At 47.5% G+C, this 16,825-nt stretch overlaps 6 protein-coding genes across 6 annotated transcripts; 3 read left to right on the top strand and 3 right to left on the bottom strand.

Moving 5' to 3' along the window:
* The first annotated feature begins 2,622 nt into the window (after positions 1 to 2,622).
* LOC9645164 (putative disease resistance protein RGA4) lies at positions 2,623 to 5,852 on the top strand. The gene is made up of 4 exons (XM_002991901.2): positions 2,623 to 2,810; positions 2,872 to 2,942; positions 2,995 to 3,367; positions 3,432 to 5,852. The coding sequence occupies exons 3-4, from the start codon at positions 3,191 to 3,193 to the stop codon at positions 5,652 to 5,654; spliced, it is 2,400 nt and encodes a 799-aa protein (XP_002991947.2). The 5' UTR covers positions 2,623 to 2,810; positions 2,872 to 2,942; positions 2,995 to 3,190; the 3' UTR covers positions 5,655 to 5,852.
* LOC9645163 (pentatricopeptide repeat-containing protein At4g02750) lies at positions 5,811 to 7,406 on the bottom strand. The gene has a single exon (XM_002991859.2). The coding sequence runs from the start codon at positions 7,404 to 7,406 to the stop codon at positions 5,811 to 5,813; it is 1,596 nt and encodes a 531-aa protein (XP_002991905.2).
* A 298-nt stretch (positions 7,407 to 7,704) lies between these two features.
* On the top strand, positions 7,705 to 8,302 carry LOC9645162 (male-cone protein 1). Its single transcript, XM_002991899.2, has 2 exons — positions 7,705 to 8,061; positions 8,126 to 8,302. The coding sequence occupies exons 1-2, from the start codon at positions 7,734 to 7,736 to the stop codon at positions 8,146 to 8,148; spliced, it is 351 nt and encodes a 116-aa protein (XP_002991945.1). The 5' UTR covers positions 7,705 to 7,733; the 3' UTR covers positions 8,149 to 8,302.
* A 53-nt stretch (positions 8,303 to 8,355) lies between these two features.
* LOC9644823 (pentatricopeptide repeat-containing protein At4g02750) lies at positions 8,356 to 10,152 on the top strand. The gene has a single exon (XM_002991898.2). It carries the CDS (start codon positions 8,356 to 8,358, stop codon positions 10,150 to 10,152), a length of 1,797 nt encoding a protein of 598 aa, XP_002991944.2.
* LOC9644861 (G-type lectin S-receptor-like serine/threonine-protein kinase SD2-5) lies at positions 10,139 to 13,888 on the bottom strand. Its single transcript, XM_024665655.1, has 10 exons — positions 13,277 to 13,888; positions 12,854 to 13,226; positions 12,706 to 12,809; positions 12,418 to 12,645; positions 12,198 to 12,357; positions 12,078 to 12,140; positions 11,567 to 12,029; positions 11,347 to 11,501; positions 10,727 to 11,282; positions 10,139 to 10,634 (listed from the first exon to the last, which is right to left on the bottom strand). The coding sequence occupies exons 1-10, from the start codon at positions 13,537 to 13,539 to the stop codon at positions 10,222 to 10,224; spliced, it is 2,778 nt and encodes a 925-aa protein (XP_024521423.1). The 5' UTR covers positions 13,540 to 13,888; the 3' UTR covers positions 10,139 to 10,221.
* A 411-nt stretch (positions 13,889 to 14,299) lies between these two features.
* LOC112342960 (pentatricopeptide repeat-containing protein At2g35030, mitochondrial-like) lies at positions 14,300 to 16,654 on the bottom strand. The gene has a single exon (XM_024665666.1). It carries the CDS (start codon positions 16,652 to 16,654, stop codon positions 14,300 to 14,302), a length of 2,355 nt encoding a protein of 784 aa, XP_024521434.1.
* Between the last annotated feature and the right edge of the window lie 171 nt (positions 16,655 to 16,825).

The following is a 16,825-nucleotide window of genomic DNA, read 5'->3' as shown; positions in this document are numbered from 1 at the left end:
TATATAAAAATATGTATATGTATATATATGTATAAGTAAATATGTATAGGGTAAATGTATATATATGTAAATGTATATAGGTATAGTATGTATATAGTATATATATCTATATATATCTATATATATATATGTATGTATGTATGTTTGAAATAAATAACAACGTTAAGGCAAGAAAAGAGGAAGAATAAATAATTACCTCCCCATATCTGTCCTCAATGGGAACAACCATTTTAACTTCTGTAGATTGCTGTAGAGAAGTTATATATATAAAATATGCTAAGTATCCAAGAATATTCTAGATATGTCCATAGCATTACCATCCAATAGATGTTTACTTGAGCAAACCAAAAACTTTCATAATGATGCACGTGTTCCACTAGGTAATCTTGAAACAGAAAGGATATTTAAACTTTAGAAAGCATATTTATTTCAAACATTCATTCTACATTTATATATATAAATTCATATAAATATAATAGTTTTATAAAAAACAATTAAAAACACTATAAAAAAGTAAAACTTAATAGTATTCTCTTAAAAAAAATTATATTTTAAATCATAATTTTGACTTAAATAATGTTAAAAAATGTTAATATAAGAAAATCGTAGGAATTATTTATTACAAAAATGTTTTTATGAGAAACTAATTTTCCTCTTTTTTTCTATATGGGAATCGATTTGCAGTTTCATTAATGTCAATCAGGTATATTATTGTAAGGATTACAGAGCTTGTTAGAGAAATTTTTATAAGTACTGCAAGGTAGGTTTACCTTATAGTGCAATATTTCCATTAGGAGATAACAAAAGAGTTTTATTTACTTTTTATATTCACCCTAATAAAGTAGAAGAAATATTTTCTACATATTTAAACATGATTGATACTGTCTTTGGTAATACCATTTTAAGAGCATCACAAAGAATTCTTGGAAATGCCAATAGTGATACAGAAGAATTTTGTTCAGATGACTTTAAAGTAAGACTGGTTATTCAATTGAATATAAAGTTAAAAGAAAGACTTGGTTTAGAATTATAATTTTAGATTTGCAAACATTAATATTCACATTAGAGATTTATATTATGAATCAGTACAAAAACTACATTATTTAGTTCACAATGTTCTTTTATCAAAAAAACGTTAAAAAAAACTCAATTTACTCATCAAACAAAAATTTAATTTTAATTATGCCACGTGATTGCAATTTAGTCATCTATTTTAAAAATGAACCTAAATGGTTTACTAAAACCAATGCTAATGGAGCATTTGGCAACTCATTTTACAAAGTGATAGAAATTTAGTTATATATAATGATTTTCAAAGCATTTGGAATAGTGACACATATGGATGTTTAATACCATCTTTTTTGTCTCTTCAAAATTATGCAAGTTAGTGCTTTAATAATATTCCAGTATCAACAAGAGATCAAATTACTACTTCATGGCTTTAAATTCAGTAAATTGTGAGAGAAAGTAGTGTTATTTATAGTTTGGCCCATACATAACTTAATTTGGAAAGGACTTCAAAGTATTTGGAATATTGCAGAGTAGTTGGATGTTTAATACTAACATAGACGTCTAACAAGGATGGTAATGCTTGTATTTAAAAGCATTTACCAAGATTAAAGATCAATAAACCACTAATACTATATTAAACTACAAAAAAGTAATATAAAGCATCCATTACTACAACATTACTAGAAACAATTGATTGAATTATTTTGTTTTTCAAACAATATAAAGTGTTAATATTTAAGATATTAATTTATTAAAATTCAAATATTCCATCTAGATGCTGGTTGTCTTTGGCATGAAAGCATTGGAAAATAACATCATTCTTACCAATCTAGTTTTTTCTGGAGCGGTTTCAGATTCCAGAACGAGCACCCACTCATTCATAACGATACATTCCAGTCCAGTGCATGATCCTCGGCTTGCAGCTATGGTGGAGGCACGTTACTTGCCTGGTCGCTCTGGCAGCTTACTTGTAAACCAGCAGCCTCTCGGCCTAGCAGAGCAAACGCACCAAGTTGTGGTGTGTGAGAATCTCCATCATGAGCTTATCAGCGTAGCCAAGAGCTCGAGCCTCTTGATCGCGACCATGGAAACATGTGTTTCGAGGTCGCTTGTTTCTCTTGCAAGGTAATTTTACAGCTTGATAGCTCACGTCCAGTTCCCGCTCCCTCCTTTTTGCAAGCCAACAAAACATGGATTAATCACAACAAGCACTTTTTTGGAAGAGAAGAAAATACGCACCTGTTTTTCTCCATGACCTACACTTGCACTTGAAGCGCATTGTGGAGGCTTCCCATGTTCATGGGAAAAAGATGGATCCCGACCACACAGCCGACTCCGACTTGCGAGGGAGGGGCAATTAGAAATAAAAACCATGAGCCAAGGCGTATATTAGATTTTATGCCATGCATGCGCTGGACACATCATGACCTGGTCTACTGGATTGTTTACATTTGACATTCCATATTCTCAATCAACTTGAGGCCAAATTTGATAACCCACGAACGCGCAAACGTGTTGCCTCATTCGAATTCGCATGTAAGTCTGGCGTTAGCAAACATGTTGCATGGCGTAGTGATCTCTATCTGATATGCTTGTTATACAATATGCTCGTGTTGATGAAACACAGGACTTGCAGTCATGGCCAATGTTGATCCCACGGGTGTGTTGAGTGCGCTTGTTTCTGCAGCTGTCAACGAAGTGATTGGGCTCTCCAAGTCTGGCATTCATTGCAAGGAGAAGTGCAGCGATTTGGAGGATTCTTTGACCGAAGCATCAGCTCTGCTGGGTGAACTGAACAGGTATTCGGGCTGTCTGAGCTCCTCACATTTGGATACCTGGCTAAAAGTCCTCAAAACCAAGGTTGAAGAGGCTAAACCTCTTGTTCTTGAGTGCCAGTCCCTACAAAATCCCATTCTAGATTTCCCAAAGAGGTCGGTTGTGCTTCTCTCGAAATACTCTTGTCTGAGTTGTGACTTGTTGCAGGATAACACTTGCTACCAAGATTGACCAGTGCTCCAAAGCGATTCACGGGCACTTGGCTGCAGCTCCTCGGCATCTTGGCGTTGAGCTTCTGCAGAGAGTTGCATTGAAGAAGCAAAAGGAGGTGCCCTCTAATGTGGTTCCAAAGGAAGAACAGCATGTTGTTCCTCTGGATGAGCACATTTTTGGTATGGAAGAGATGCTGGAGCGGGTTGTATCAGACTTGCTGGGGTCCCCTGTAAGCAGCAAGTGGGTTGGAGTTCATGGAGTAGGAGGTGCTGGAAAAACACTCTTGGCCAAACGAGTATGTGAAAACCACCAAGTCAAGGAGCATTTCGATCCAGTTTTGTGGCTAACATTCGGTCAGACATGTCAGGTAAGTCCTTAAGCTTATCATAGCTTCAAGCAATACATATATTGCTATGGTTGCATCTCCTCAGGTGGAAGCAAAACAAGCCGAACTTGCCAATCAAATCAGACTAGAAAGTCGGATTAGCAATGAAACACTGAGGAGGGGGCTTGCAGGAAAGAGGTGCTTGATGGTGTTGGATGATGTCTGGACATCTGGCGATCTTTTGGATCTGTTTGATGTGGTGCAAGAGAATGGAAGCAAGATCTTCATTACCACTCGGAAACTTGATGTGCTTGACAGCAGAGGTGCAATTAAAACCAAAATGGGGCTTTTGGGAAAGGAAGACAGTTTGAAATTGTTCACAGTCCATGCGTACCCAAACCAAAAATATGCTCAGAATCAAGTCAAGAAGATAGTAATGGAGCAAGTTGTGGAGAAGTGTGGGGGGCTTCCACTGGTGTTGAAGGTAATTGGCAGAAGAATGGCAGGCAAACAAGATTGGGACTTTGTTTTGGGAAAACTCAATGATCAACAACTTGCTACTCTTGATGAGGAACAACAGGTATTGCAGCGACTTAAGCTGGGGTATGATGCATTGTTACCTCTGGGCATCCAGCAGCACTTTCTCTTCTTTGCTGCGTTTCCAGAAGACAGGCAAATTGGATTCTGGGATCTATTCAAGTGTTGGAAAGGGGAAGGGCTGGTTGCCAACACAGCAGAGGCCGTGAATGTTTTAGAAAGGCTCAAGAATCACGCACTTATTACTGACGAAGAAAACTCTCCAGGTGGACGGTGGCTGGGGGATAAGAGGTACAGGATTCACGATGCGTTATTGGCTCTTGCTTTGCACATCTTGGAACAAGAAGGCCCCAAGTGTTACTTCAAGGTTGGCTGCTCGAATGCTTGGGATGCCTTCACAAGTAACTACAGCAAGATTTCACTGGTGGGGTGTCGTCTACCTATAGGGAAGAACAGGGTCACAGTTTCAAGCACCACTTGCATGCTCCTGGATCAAAATTATTTCCATCTTACTTCATTGCCAAGCCTCTCTCTTTTCAAAAGCTTGAAGGTTTTGTGCTTGAGTCGCAGTGGAGTGGTAACCCTACCACATAGCATTGGAAAGCTCAAGAATTTACAGACTCTAGACTTGTCTTGGAATACATCACTCCAAAGCATTCCAGATTCGCTGGGAAAGTTGACCAACTTGTCATATCTGGACTTGGGGAATTGTCGGACACTCGAGACTTTCCCCGTGGATGCTTTGCTCAAACTCACCAACCTGGTCTATATAAATGGAGAGAACAACTTTGCAATGTGGACTTGCCACAGGTTGCATCATCGACTTTTCAAACATAAGAAATGCTTAAACAGGAGGTTTGGTCTCCATCTAGATGGAATGTTTCAGGCATTGACAAAGTTGGAAGTGTTGATTATTCATACAATGTTAGCTGTGGAGCTACCTGCAAGCATAGGCGAACTGTCCAATTTAAAAGAGCTGGAAATAAGGGGTCAGACGAGGGTAACATATGACAGCTTTCGATGCTTGACCAACCTTGAAAGTGTGAAACTGCAGGAATTGGATCTTCCATTGTCAGACTGGGATTGGAGCAGATTTCCAAGGTTGAGAACTTTGGAAGTGGGAGGCTTAAATGGGGAATGTGAGTTTAAAGTAACCTCCAGCATGGAGAACTTGCAAACCTTGGTTATAGGTTGGAATCACCACCTTGAGTGCCTTCCTTTCTTAACACAGGAAATGCTTCCCATGCTGACAAGCCTCTCCCTTTCGAATTGTGAAAATTTGACTGAGGTGCTTACCATTTCTCAACTGGCATCACTAAAGGACCTCAGCATCTGGATGTGTCCATCCTTGAAGGACTTGCCTATCTCGTTCCTTCCAAATCTAGGTATACTTTATCTAAGTTCTTGCGACAAAGTGACCACACTCAACATATCCGAGTGCCCATCACTGAGACGTGTTAAAATCGATAGCTTCGGCATGCTTGCCTGTGTTGCATTCGGTGGCAAGTTCCCACGACTTCAAGAAATATTCCTTGAAGGATTTGAAAATCTCCCAGATGTCTCTCTAGGTGCCATGGATGCGTTCCCACAGCTGACGCGGTTGGAAATAGAGAGCTGTGGTATTCACCAGCTACCAGAATGGTACGCTTCATTCACAAAGTTGAGAGCTCTGAATTTAAGGCATCTGGAAAATTTGGATGTGATACCTGATGGTGTTGCAAGGCTTCCTTTGCTAAGAGAGCTTGATCTGATGGGTTGCAGGAAGATCAGCATGTTACCCTCTGCAGATTAGCTCCCTTTATCCATCCTTGGAGTACTTAACCTTGACTGGCACGTCTGTCTCTCAGGAGCACCTCTCGCAACGCCTTCTAAAAGTTGTACGAAATGGACAGAAGTTACCAGATAATATCGATGACTTTGCTTGAAGTTTATGAAAGTTGACAGTGTGTCATCTATGGTGTAGAGGGCGATCCAAAGAGTCTGGAAATCCAGCGATCATGACGTATGGAACACATTCCCCAGGCCGTAGCTGTGATGCTTTGTCCGCCGCCAAAGCACCTAGGCCGGGATCGTTGTGAATCTTGCACGCATTCAGCAGTGCAATCCACATAGAATCGATGGGCAAGCACGGCATCTTCTCAGCCAAATCTTCGACTTCCTGGAGTAATCCCGCGCGGCCGAGCATGTCCGCAACGCAACTATAGTGCATGGGCGATGGAGTGAGAGAGTGATCCACCGCCATAGCCGCGAAGTAGTCCAGGCCCAACCGGACCAGCCCACCATGGCTACACGCGCTCAGTAGCGTCGTGAACATCGCCCCATCCGGTTCTATGCTTCCTTCCAGTTCCAAGGTCCGGAACAGGTGGACTGCCTCAAGTGGATATCCATTCCTCGAGTATGCCTCCATGAGAACCGTGCATGGCTCTAAGTGTCTCTCAGGGAGATTCTCTAGCACGGCTCTTGCTCTGGAAAGATTCCCTGCCTTGCCATAGCCTTCGATCACGGCCGTTGCCGAGAGTGAATCGTAGCGTGGCAGTTTTGCCAGCATTGCCTGGGCAACTGACGGATGCCCGCTTTGGGCATATGCCTGGAGGAGGATTGTCCACGAGACAATGTCTCTGGCGTGCATTCGATCGAAGATGTGTTTTAGCTCTTGAAGATTTTGGGTCTCTGATTTTGAGCAAGCTGTGACGATGGCGTTGCATGAGACGAGATCGTGCTGCGGCATTTTGTCGAAGACAATGCGTGCGTTTTTATAATCCCCTCCCTTGTCATACGCAGTTAGCAACGCCGTCATGGAGATTATGGATCGCTCTCTCATCTTTTCAAACACGAACTTTGCCTGTGTGACCATGGATGCTTGGCTGTAGGCGTGGAGCAGTGGATTCATCGCTGAAGAGCCTAGCATTGGCATTTTGTCTAGAATTTCTGAAGCTGTTTCTAAATGCCCATTTACGGCATTGGCAGAAACCAGAGCATTCCAAGCCACGGAGTCCTTCGTTTGCATACCATCAAAGACATTTATTGCGGATTCCAAATCTTGTCTATCGGAAAACGCTTTGATAAGAATTGTTCCTGAAAAATCGTCTGGAACAAACATCTTGTCGTAGAGTTCCTTGGCTTCCTGCAAATGCCCTGTTTGGGCATATGCATTGAGCATTACACTCCAGGAAAAAGATGGTTTTTGCGTCAGAGAATCAAACACCTCCCTCGCCAAGTTGACATTCCCGTTGTGGGCATACGCACTGAGCAGCGCCAGCCGCGAAGAATCATCCCGCGGCTCGTCAATTCCTTCATAAACAATCTCTGCCTCACGCAAGCTCCCGACTCTCCCATACATTTGCACCAGCAAATTCGCGAGAAATCGGTTCCCCCTGTGCCCCGCCGCGACGATCTCGCGGTGAATCCCTCGCACTTGCGACAAATCCCGGCACTGGCGCAGTCGCTCAACGCAGGATTCGAAATTAAAACCCCGCGAAGAAGAAGAAGAAGAAGAAGAAGAAGCTAGCTTTGATTTGATCCACTCTGCGCAAACCCTCCTCATGCGTCAGGCATCTTCCCCTGCCGGAAAAATCCCTCTCTGGAGCTCACGAGAATCGAACGCGCGCTTGTGGCGAGTCCCCATTCGCGGTACAGTCGGCCAAATGGTACTACCGATATTCGCGCAATTTGCTCACTCTCTCTCTCTCTCGCATTGCTCGCTCGCTCGATCGGCGCGCACTCATACAATTACGCTGGCTGGTCGATCCGATCTGTGTCAGAAATTAGGAGCGATCGAGCCACGAGCGCTATAAAACCCAGCGTTTGCTTCCTTCTTTCCATCGCCCACTGGGATTCGCGTTCGCCCCTTTCTTCCTCCTCTTCCTCGTCCATGGCGATCAAGTTCGCGCTCGTGTCCTTCTTCCTCGTCGCCGTGATCGTGCTCGCCGATCGCGCCAGTGGCGCCTGCGATGCCACCAACAACATGGGCAAGCTTCTTCCCTGCCGCCAAGCTGCTGTCAAGAACGGGAAGGATCCCAAGCAGCTCGCGGGGTGCTGCGATGCCGTGAAGCCCTTCAGCGGCAGCAAGGACGCCGCGGATTGCCTGTGCCAGAGCCTCCTCGCCGCGCAGAAGGTGGACAAGACTGTGGATCTTCACTCGGCGATCGCGATTCCAGCCAAGTGTGGCATCCCCGTCCAGGCCAATCTCAATTGCAACGGTAAATCCATGCGATTCTTCTCGAGCTGGGTGTTTGTTTGATCGATCTTGTGGGTTTCTTGCAGGAATGGCTGTTCCACAGCACTGAAAATGGATCAAATCGATGCGCCCAGTGATGCGCAGCGCTTGTCTTAGCTTGTGCTTAGTTGTGATCTATGTAGCTGCCGCACCCAATGTGGTGGGCTGGTTCTATAACGCCTTCTGCGTCCTCTGAATCAATCAATCAATCTCTCTTCTTCTTCCAAGACTCTCGATCGATCAATTGAGCCTCTCCAAGAGCCCTAGAAACAGGGGAATGACCCAACGTGCTCTGTTTCTCATCTTCGTGAGCACCCAAATTTCAGTCCCCAGCTCTGGCGCCATCGCCAGGAGGAAACAGCGCCAGGAGCAGGATTTCTTTGCGGATCTCCTCCGGTCCTGCACTGGAATCGACGATCTCGACCGCGGCAAGCAGATCCACGCTCGAATTCTCGGCACCCAGCACGGCAGCAACAGATTTCTCGCCAACACGCTGGTCGAGATGTATGGGAAATGCGGCAGCATGGAGGACGCGAAGATGGTCTTCCATGGGATTGAAGACCCCAATTTGTTCTCGTGGAGCATTCTCCTTGTGGGATATGCCCAGAATGGGTATCTGGAAGATGCGGAGAAAATATTCGCTGCCATGCCCGAGAGAAATGTCGTGGCGTGGACGGCGATGCTGGCAATGCATGCCCAGGCGGCCAATCTCGAGGAGGCTAAAAGAATATTCGACGCCATGCCCGAGCAAAACGATGTGTCCAAGAACACGATGCTTGCAGCATATGCCCAGAATGGGCATCTGGAAAAGGCGAGACTACTCTTTGACGGTATGGGGGATCGAAACGTAGTCTCCTGGACGATTATGGTCAGCGCCTACGGTCAGAATGGGCTAGTTAACGAGGCTAAGACTCTATTTGACCGAATGCCTACGCGCGGTGTGGTTGCATGGAACGCTCTCCTTACGGCAAATGCCAGGCTTGGGCATATTGAGGAAGCAAAGAAGCTTTTTGATCTAATGCCCGAGTGGAATGTGATTTCCTGGACGGCCATGGTTGAGGCGTTTGCTCGCGATGGCTACCTCAAGCAGGCTAGGCAGGTGTTTGATCGTATGAAAGAGCGAAATCTCGTTTCCTGGACCGCGATCTTGAGCGGCTATGCGCAGAGTGGAATGATTGAAGAAACGAAGTGCCTCTTTGACAGGAGTCCCGAGCAAAACATCTTCACCTGGAATTCACTGCTAGCCGCATTCGCGCTCCACGGCTTTCTCGTCGAGGCACAGCAATTTTTCGATCTCAAAATGGTGGAGCATGATCTGGTTTCATGGAACACCATGATAACGGGTTATGCTCAAGCAGGGTATATGCAAGAGGCGGTATCTCTCTTCAACCGGATGCCGTCCAAAGACGCAGTGACATGGACGGCTATGATTACCGGGCATGCGCAGCTTATGCAGCACCACGAAGCCCAAAGAGTCTTTCGACTAATGCCCGAGAGAGACGTTCTCTCGTGGTCTGCAATGGTAGGAGTGAATGCTCAGAACGGGCATTTGGGAGAATCGCGGAGAATCTTCGATGAAATGCCCTTCCGGGACGTCGTTTGCTGGAACTCGATGATCTCGTCGTACGCGGGGTCGGGCCGTGGAGAGGAATCGCTCGAGGTTTTCCATTTGATGGATCTGGATGGCACGAAACCCGATCACGTAACGTTCTCCAGCGTCCTCACCGCGTGTAGCCATCTCGGACTCTTAAACTCCGGGTGGCGGATGTTCGTGGTCTTGGCGGTGGATCACGGCGTCCCGCCGCGGCAGGAGCACTACGCGAGCATGATCGATATCTTGGCCCGGCTGGGAAAGCTGGGCGAGGCGGAGGAGCTCGTCAAGAGCATGCCTTTCGTGCCAGATCTCCAAGAGTGGGCGACTTTGCTTGGAGCTTCCAGAGTCCATCGCAACAAGAAACTGGGGATGGAGGCGGCCAAGTCGGCGATCCATCTCGGCACCAAAACCTCGTCCACGTTTGTGCTCCTGTCGGATATGTACAAGGAAGATCGATCGCTGCGAAGACTAGCAACTTAGAAGAGGATACTTTATATCGGACGATCTTCTCTTTCCAACATTCTGGGAGCTGAGATCGCAGCTTGCGATCTAGTTGGCGATCCATTCGATCGGGTACTTTTGTGGGCCGGAACCAGGGAGCGTGGACCAATTCACGGGCACCCAAAACTCGAGCGTCCTCACGAGCACATTCCACTGCCGCCACACCGTCTCCTCGTCAAGAACAACCCACTTGTTGGAGGAGTCGAGCGCCTCCTCCGCCGCCACATCGCCGCTGGACACCCGCTGGAGCACCGCCAGCTTCACTTGCTGCGTCCGGATCTTCACATCACGCACGACCGCGTGGGTGAATTCGCCGGTGCCGCTGCCGCGCACGATAACGATGTCGCCCTTGAGCGGCCATGGTGGGATGCACGGCACATTGCGCGCCTTGAGCACCGTCCTCGCGGAGCCGACGATGGAGCCAAGCCCGCCTTTCACGCCCCACGACGGAATATCCTTGTCTGCAAACAGCACATTCAGTCAGTAGCATATACGGTTACCTGACGAGAATATGCCAGACGTCTGGCGGGATTTTTCAAAATCGTGTTCTTACCGGAGATTCTAGGGCCGCCCATGAGCTCGGAGGCGCCGCGCTCGTCCGCTAGGGCTTCAGCGAAGGCGACGAGCTTGTCCTTGACGCGCGTCGTGGCGCAGGATGGCTGGACGTTCAATTTGCTCAGCTGCGGCACTCGCGGCTCCACCAGGCCGTCGAGCATCTGGACGACGCGCCCCATGGTAGGCCGCTGCGTCGGATCTTCCTGGATGCAGCACAGCGCCACACGGATCGAGCGCTTGGCTTGATCCTCGTAGAAATATTCCACCTCCTCGTGGAGCTGCTCGTCGATGAGCTCCATCGGCCGCCCCTCCTCGACCATTCTCACGGCCCACGCCGGTAAGTACCACTGCTCTGATCCCTTAGAGAGGTCGATCGTTTCGCGGCCACAGATTAGCTCCAGGAGGACCATTCCAAAGCTGTAGACGTCGGCCTTGGCCGTGACTGCTGTTCCGTGCAGCCATTCTGGAGCTAGATACCCTGGTGTTCCTCTCATGTTTGTGACCACCCGGCTCTTATCTCGATCCATGAGCTTCGCTAGCCCAAAGTCCGAGACCTGCCACCATTTCCATCTTAGTTCCTTCTATCTTTCTATACTTTCTAACGAGTGCTTTTGTTACCTTTGGCAGGAAGTTCTGGTCGAGAAGAATGTTCTCGGGCTTCACGTCCAAGTGGATGATTTTTTGGCTGCATTCTTCATGGAGGTAAGCAAGTCCTCGGGCCGTGCCAAGCGCAATGCTGTATCTCCGTGACCAGTCAAGCATGCAATCCTTTCCTGCTCAATGGTTTTTTATGGTAAGCTCGCTCTCTTTCTCTCTTGTAATGACCAGGAAAACTTACCAGGTGTTATGAACAGCCACTTGTCAAGGGAGCTGTTTGGCATGAAGTCATAGATGAGTATTCTCCGCGGCCCTTGCGCGCAGTATCCTCTCAGTCGGATGAGATTCAGGTGACGAACCGTTGCCATCACACTCACCTCTGCCTTGAATTCTTTCTCACCTTGTGTTGACGTTCTTTCCAGCATCTTGACGGCTACTTTGCTCCCGTCCTTGAGTGTTCCTTCGTACACCAGCCCAAAGCCACCGTCTCCTAGCTTGACACTGAAGTTGTTTGTGATCTTGCGGACTTGCTTGAACGAGAACTTCGCGGGACCGGCTTGTGGTACAATGTCTTTGATTGATGCTGAAGATTCCGTCTTGACCGGTGTTGGTTTCTTACGCAGCTTTTTTTGAATGCAGATTCCACCGCACAATGCCAATGCTGTAGCACTAAGAAGCACCGTTATTGATATCACGGCTTTCCGCTGCAACACAAACAAGTAAGTATTGAGCTTTTGTCTTTGATAGTATACCTTGCGCTGATTTGGCTCTTGTTTTTGTGTTGAAACAGCCTGTGTTGGTGGTAATGCTGTCTCCTTCACGCCAGAGGAAGGTTGAGAACACATCACTAAGTTCAAACTTTGGAAAATTACCTTCTTTTCAGCCAGGCGTTCTTGCTCGGGCTGCTCAGATATGGAAAGCAACGTTCGTCCAGCCTCCGACGAAGAAGTTGAAATAGGCCTTTTACCGCGGGTCTTTTGGGCAAGAAACATAAGGTACTTCATCCCAAGTAGCTTCCGAGATTTCCACTTGCTATACAAAGAAATTTACCTTTTCAGCTGAATGGAAGATAAAAGAATGCCAACAACTTACTCGGGTTTCGGGCACTGGACATCTATGTGCACAGCCCCGTAGCAACTGAGTCGCAGACCGGCAGCTTTATAGCCATCTGAGAGGACAATGGGATCTATGCTTTTGACAGAGTAGTTCAGAAGATCCTCAGAAATGGTTCTGGTAACGATGTTAGCATCTTGGGAGAGATGAAGGCCTTTTTCGGTAAATTCTGCGTACGTTGGTCGCTTACAGGTGTATAAGACGTCCCTTCACAAACAACCAGCACAAGAATTAGAATTTGGAAGAGCTGGGAAGCAAGCTCCTTACGTGAGATCACCAACGTTGTAGAAGCTCCAAAACCACTTGACGGAACTTCCAGAATACAGAACCAGACCGCCAACTTCCATTTTCAACGTATATATCCCGTTTATCTGCTTTTGAACATCAGTTTTTGTGAAGGCGAAGATCAACGTACCAATTTCATGCCGGGACTAAGAATCTGTCCAGGGAGCATCGTATCAACGGGAAACTTGAAACTTTCCCACACTGGCTGCTGTGCTGAGTTATACAGAACTAAGTTACCGGTGTCCAGGAGATTCATGCTCAAGATCTCCATGCTCGAGGTGAGTGTTTCCCATACATTGCTGGCATCACTGTGGGATAAAACCAGGTTCCCATTCTCTTCAAACTGCAGCACCGTATTTTCCTTGAGCATACAAGGAGTCCCTGCTTCGGTCTTCGCGGACCACACTCTTTGAATGACGCTCTCATTTTCAATAGGATAAGACAAGTCATAAATCGAGAGAGTGAAGATGCCAGACGATTCGCTGAAGAAACCGAAGAGGTATCTGCATTGTGATCCTTTTTGTGAGGCACGTCGGGATCATAAAAGACTTACCTCGCGTTGGGTGACTGCAGGATAACACGGGCAGAAATGCCTCTCTTTTTGCTGATAACAGCAAGCTGTCCACCGTTTTCCCATGAGATCGTCTTATGCGCAAGCAGAGAAATGAAGCTTGGAGTGTCCGCACTGTACGTTACCTCTGATTTATGAGACGAGAAGCAGTATTCAAGAATGGCACTAGCCATTAAGAGCAGCAAGAGAAAAGAGCAGCTGTGACGAACTATGACGAGCTTTCTGGTGTTTGGGGAGTATATCATCTATGGCGATCGATTCGTAAGCAGCGGCATTGCAAGCGTTTCGCTCATGTGGACAGCTGAGATACCGCTTTAAGGCAGCTGGTGTTTATCTCACAGCAACAAGCGCCGGTTCCTATCTTCTGTCACTTCAGGGGCTACATCTCAAAATAATCTTCTGGCGGTGCTCCTGCCAAGTGATACTGGCCCATCCTTTTCAACCTGCACATGGATATATCGCGTATACAAGCATATATGCTCCTGACGGGACTCACTACGGACAACGTAAAATATGGAAGTCCTGTTGGTCCAGAAGCAAGATGTTTTCTTACCATCGGAAGCAACGTTAATGTGTTGTAGAAGATTCCAAACTGGTTCAGGTCAGTTTCTTAGCTCAACTTTGTTTTTCTTTTTTTTTTTCTTGGTATTCTTGCTGATCTTGTCTTCTAACTCATTTTCAGCATGGGCTACTAGCTAATGAGACAATGCTTGACCACGTGATAGAGTCAGGCCTAGCAAATGCTCAGAAAAGTCGAATAAAGGTACAACTTGGTTGTTTTACGAGTTTTCTTCGTCCGTGATCGTATCTTCCCTGTGAAAGTTATGGATGCATTCAGCAGGCACGCATGGGTCTTTTGTAATTTTTCTCTTGGCTCAACGCTCAAACGTTCCATGTTACGAGGAAACAGGAGCGAGCGTCTTTCACTTTCGTGCCTTATCATTACGCTGCCAGCGGTGCTTCTCGTGAGCTTTTTATAGTCTTTTCATTCTCTCTCGCTGTTACTTAACGAAGATGTTGCAGGCTCGCGCTTGTGGCAGCGATGCTGGAAAGCATCACATAAGCTGCCGCTGCTTTTCTTGGATCCATGCTTACAATACCATCAGCAACATCTCCACCCGGTAAGCTTTCATCTCCCACAGCTTTCGAGGCGCCGAGTATTGTATTCCAGGCAACGCTGTCGGGATTGTAAGGCATGCTATTGACCAGCTCCCGGGCCTCCTCCAGCCTCCCCGCTCGTCCCAGAATGTCGACCATGCAACAAAAGTGCTGGAAAGTCGGGACCATCCCGTGCTCCGCTCTCATCGCAACGAAGAACGCTCGTCCATCTTCGACAAACCCGGCATGGCTGCACGAAACTAAGGCTGCCACAAACGTCACCTCGTTCGCGGCAACGCCAGTCACAGCCATGAGACGCTGGAGCTTGGTCACGTCCCCCCGGAGCCCGTTGCAAGCGAAGGCCCCCACCAGCGCATTCCAGGAGGTGACATCGCTTTGATCCATGGCCTCGAAGACGAGCTTCACTTGGTCGAGATGCCCATTCTGGGCATACGCGGAGAGCATCACGGCCTGCAAAGTGGCATCCTTCTCCGGGGCCGAGATGAAAGTTTCCATGGCTTCACGCAGATCACCATTCCTCGCAGCCAAGGCCAAGATCAGCGTCCATGCCAGGACATTCCGGCTGGGAATTCTTCGAAACAAAGCTCTGGCTTGATCGCCATCTCCATTCTGGACGTGCGCTTCCATCAGAGCCGTCCATGAGACCACGTCCTTCTGCGGCATGGAGTCAAAGAAGGCCTTGGCCCGGTCAACGCGACCGCTGCCGGCGATCGCAGTCAGCACCACTGTTGACGACTCGACGGTCAACTCGGGCATCCTGCCGGTCAATGTCAACACCTGGTCCAGCTGCCCGTTCGTAGCGAGAGCTGAGGCCATGGTATTCCACGTTGACTCGTCCCTTGTCGGCATTTCTCCAAAGACCTTAGAAGCGTTTACTAAGAAGCCACGTTGACTGTAAGAGACGAGAAGAGAGTTCCACGCAGTGACGTTCCACTGCGGCATGAGATAGAAGGTTTTTAAAGCGAGATCCAAATGACCAGCACAGGCATTTGTAGAAACCATGGCGTTCCAAGCAACAGGGTTTCTTTGAGGCAGTTTCACGAAAAGAGCCAAGGCTTCCGTGTGAGAACCTTGTTTGCCAAGACAGATGATCGCTGAGGTACGGGAAACTACATCGTGCTGTGGCATTCTTTCAAACCAGATCATAGCAGAGGCAAACTGGCCATTCTCCACCGAAGCCTGGAGCATCGAATTGTAAGTAAAGACGTCCCGGAAGGACATTGAATCAAAGATCCGCTTCGCATCGTTAGTGTTTCCCACTTGGGCGTAAGCCGAAATCATGGCATTCATCAAAACGACGTCCCACTGCGGCATTCTTTCCAGAACCTCTTTAGCTTGCGCAATCTCTCCTCGTTCCTCAAACAATCCAAGCATCGTCGTCCATGAAACAATGTTGCGCTCGGGCATTTGATAGAAAACACTCTCTCCCCCGCTTGCCTTGAGCAAACAGTTCCACGACTCCACGCTATGTTTGGCCATTCTTTCGAGAACATCCATTTCCAAAAAACAACTTCCAGTGCTCGCCACCGCTCTCAACATCACATTCCAAGTGATGGAGCTTCGCTGCGGCATCGCATCAAAGAGTTCCTTACACTCTTTAAACTGCCCATGCTCGGCTTTTGCAGACATCACGGCTGTACACGAAACCAGGTTGTGGTGTGCCATCTTCACGAAACACTCAAACGATTCTTCTACGAGATCTCTAAACAAAAATCCAGTTACAAGAACTGTCCACGCAAAAACATCTTTTTTAGGCATTTGATCAAACAAGATCCAACATTCATCAAGATGCCCATTCTCGACAAACATTTGCAGCACAGCGGTACAGACCCGAGAATCAAAATGGGGGATCTTGAGCATGTACTGCTCGGCCTGAGCGATCATACTCTTCTGGGCTAAGCCAGTGATGATCACAGTCCAGGAAACACAGTCGCGCTGTGCCATCGCATGGAAGATCTCGATGGCCTCGCGGAGGCGATCGTTCTGCGTGAATGCCGCGGCCAGGATGTTCCAGGAGAAGGCATTGGGCGCGAGGATACGATCAAACGCCTCCTTGGCGTCCTGCAGTCGGCCGCACTTGCCATGCATCTCCACGAGGAGGTTGGCGAGAAGAAGCGAGCCGTGGTGCTCACTGCTGCTGCGAATACATGCCTCGATCTGGCGGCCCAGGTGCCAATCTCTCGTGGAAGAACACGACCTCACAAGCCGTGCCAATCCCTCTATCGACTTTGGAATATACATCCATCCTTTATCACCTCTATCGACTTAGAGCCTTAAACTTAGCATGGGCTTCTTCTCGGAAAGGGGAGAGAGAGCGGGGGGGTGGTTGTGGGGGAATACTTAAATCTGGGTTAAGCCAACATCATATTGCCCAGCTCCCCAGTTCAGTAAGAATCTTTCGCTAGGTACCTT

This window comes from Selaginella moellendorffii, unplaced genomic scaffold (assembly GCF_000143415.4).
Source record: "Selaginella moellendorffii unplaced genomic scaffold, v1.0 SELMOscaffold_125, whole genome shotgun sequence".
Classification (NCBI taxonomy): Eukaryota; Viridiplantae; Streptophyta; class Lycopodiopsida; order Selaginellales; family Selaginellaceae; genus Selaginella; species Selaginella moellendorffii.
The sequence above is the reverse complement of the archived record's forward strand: the minus strand, read 5'-3'. Positions and strand labels throughout refer to the sequence as shown.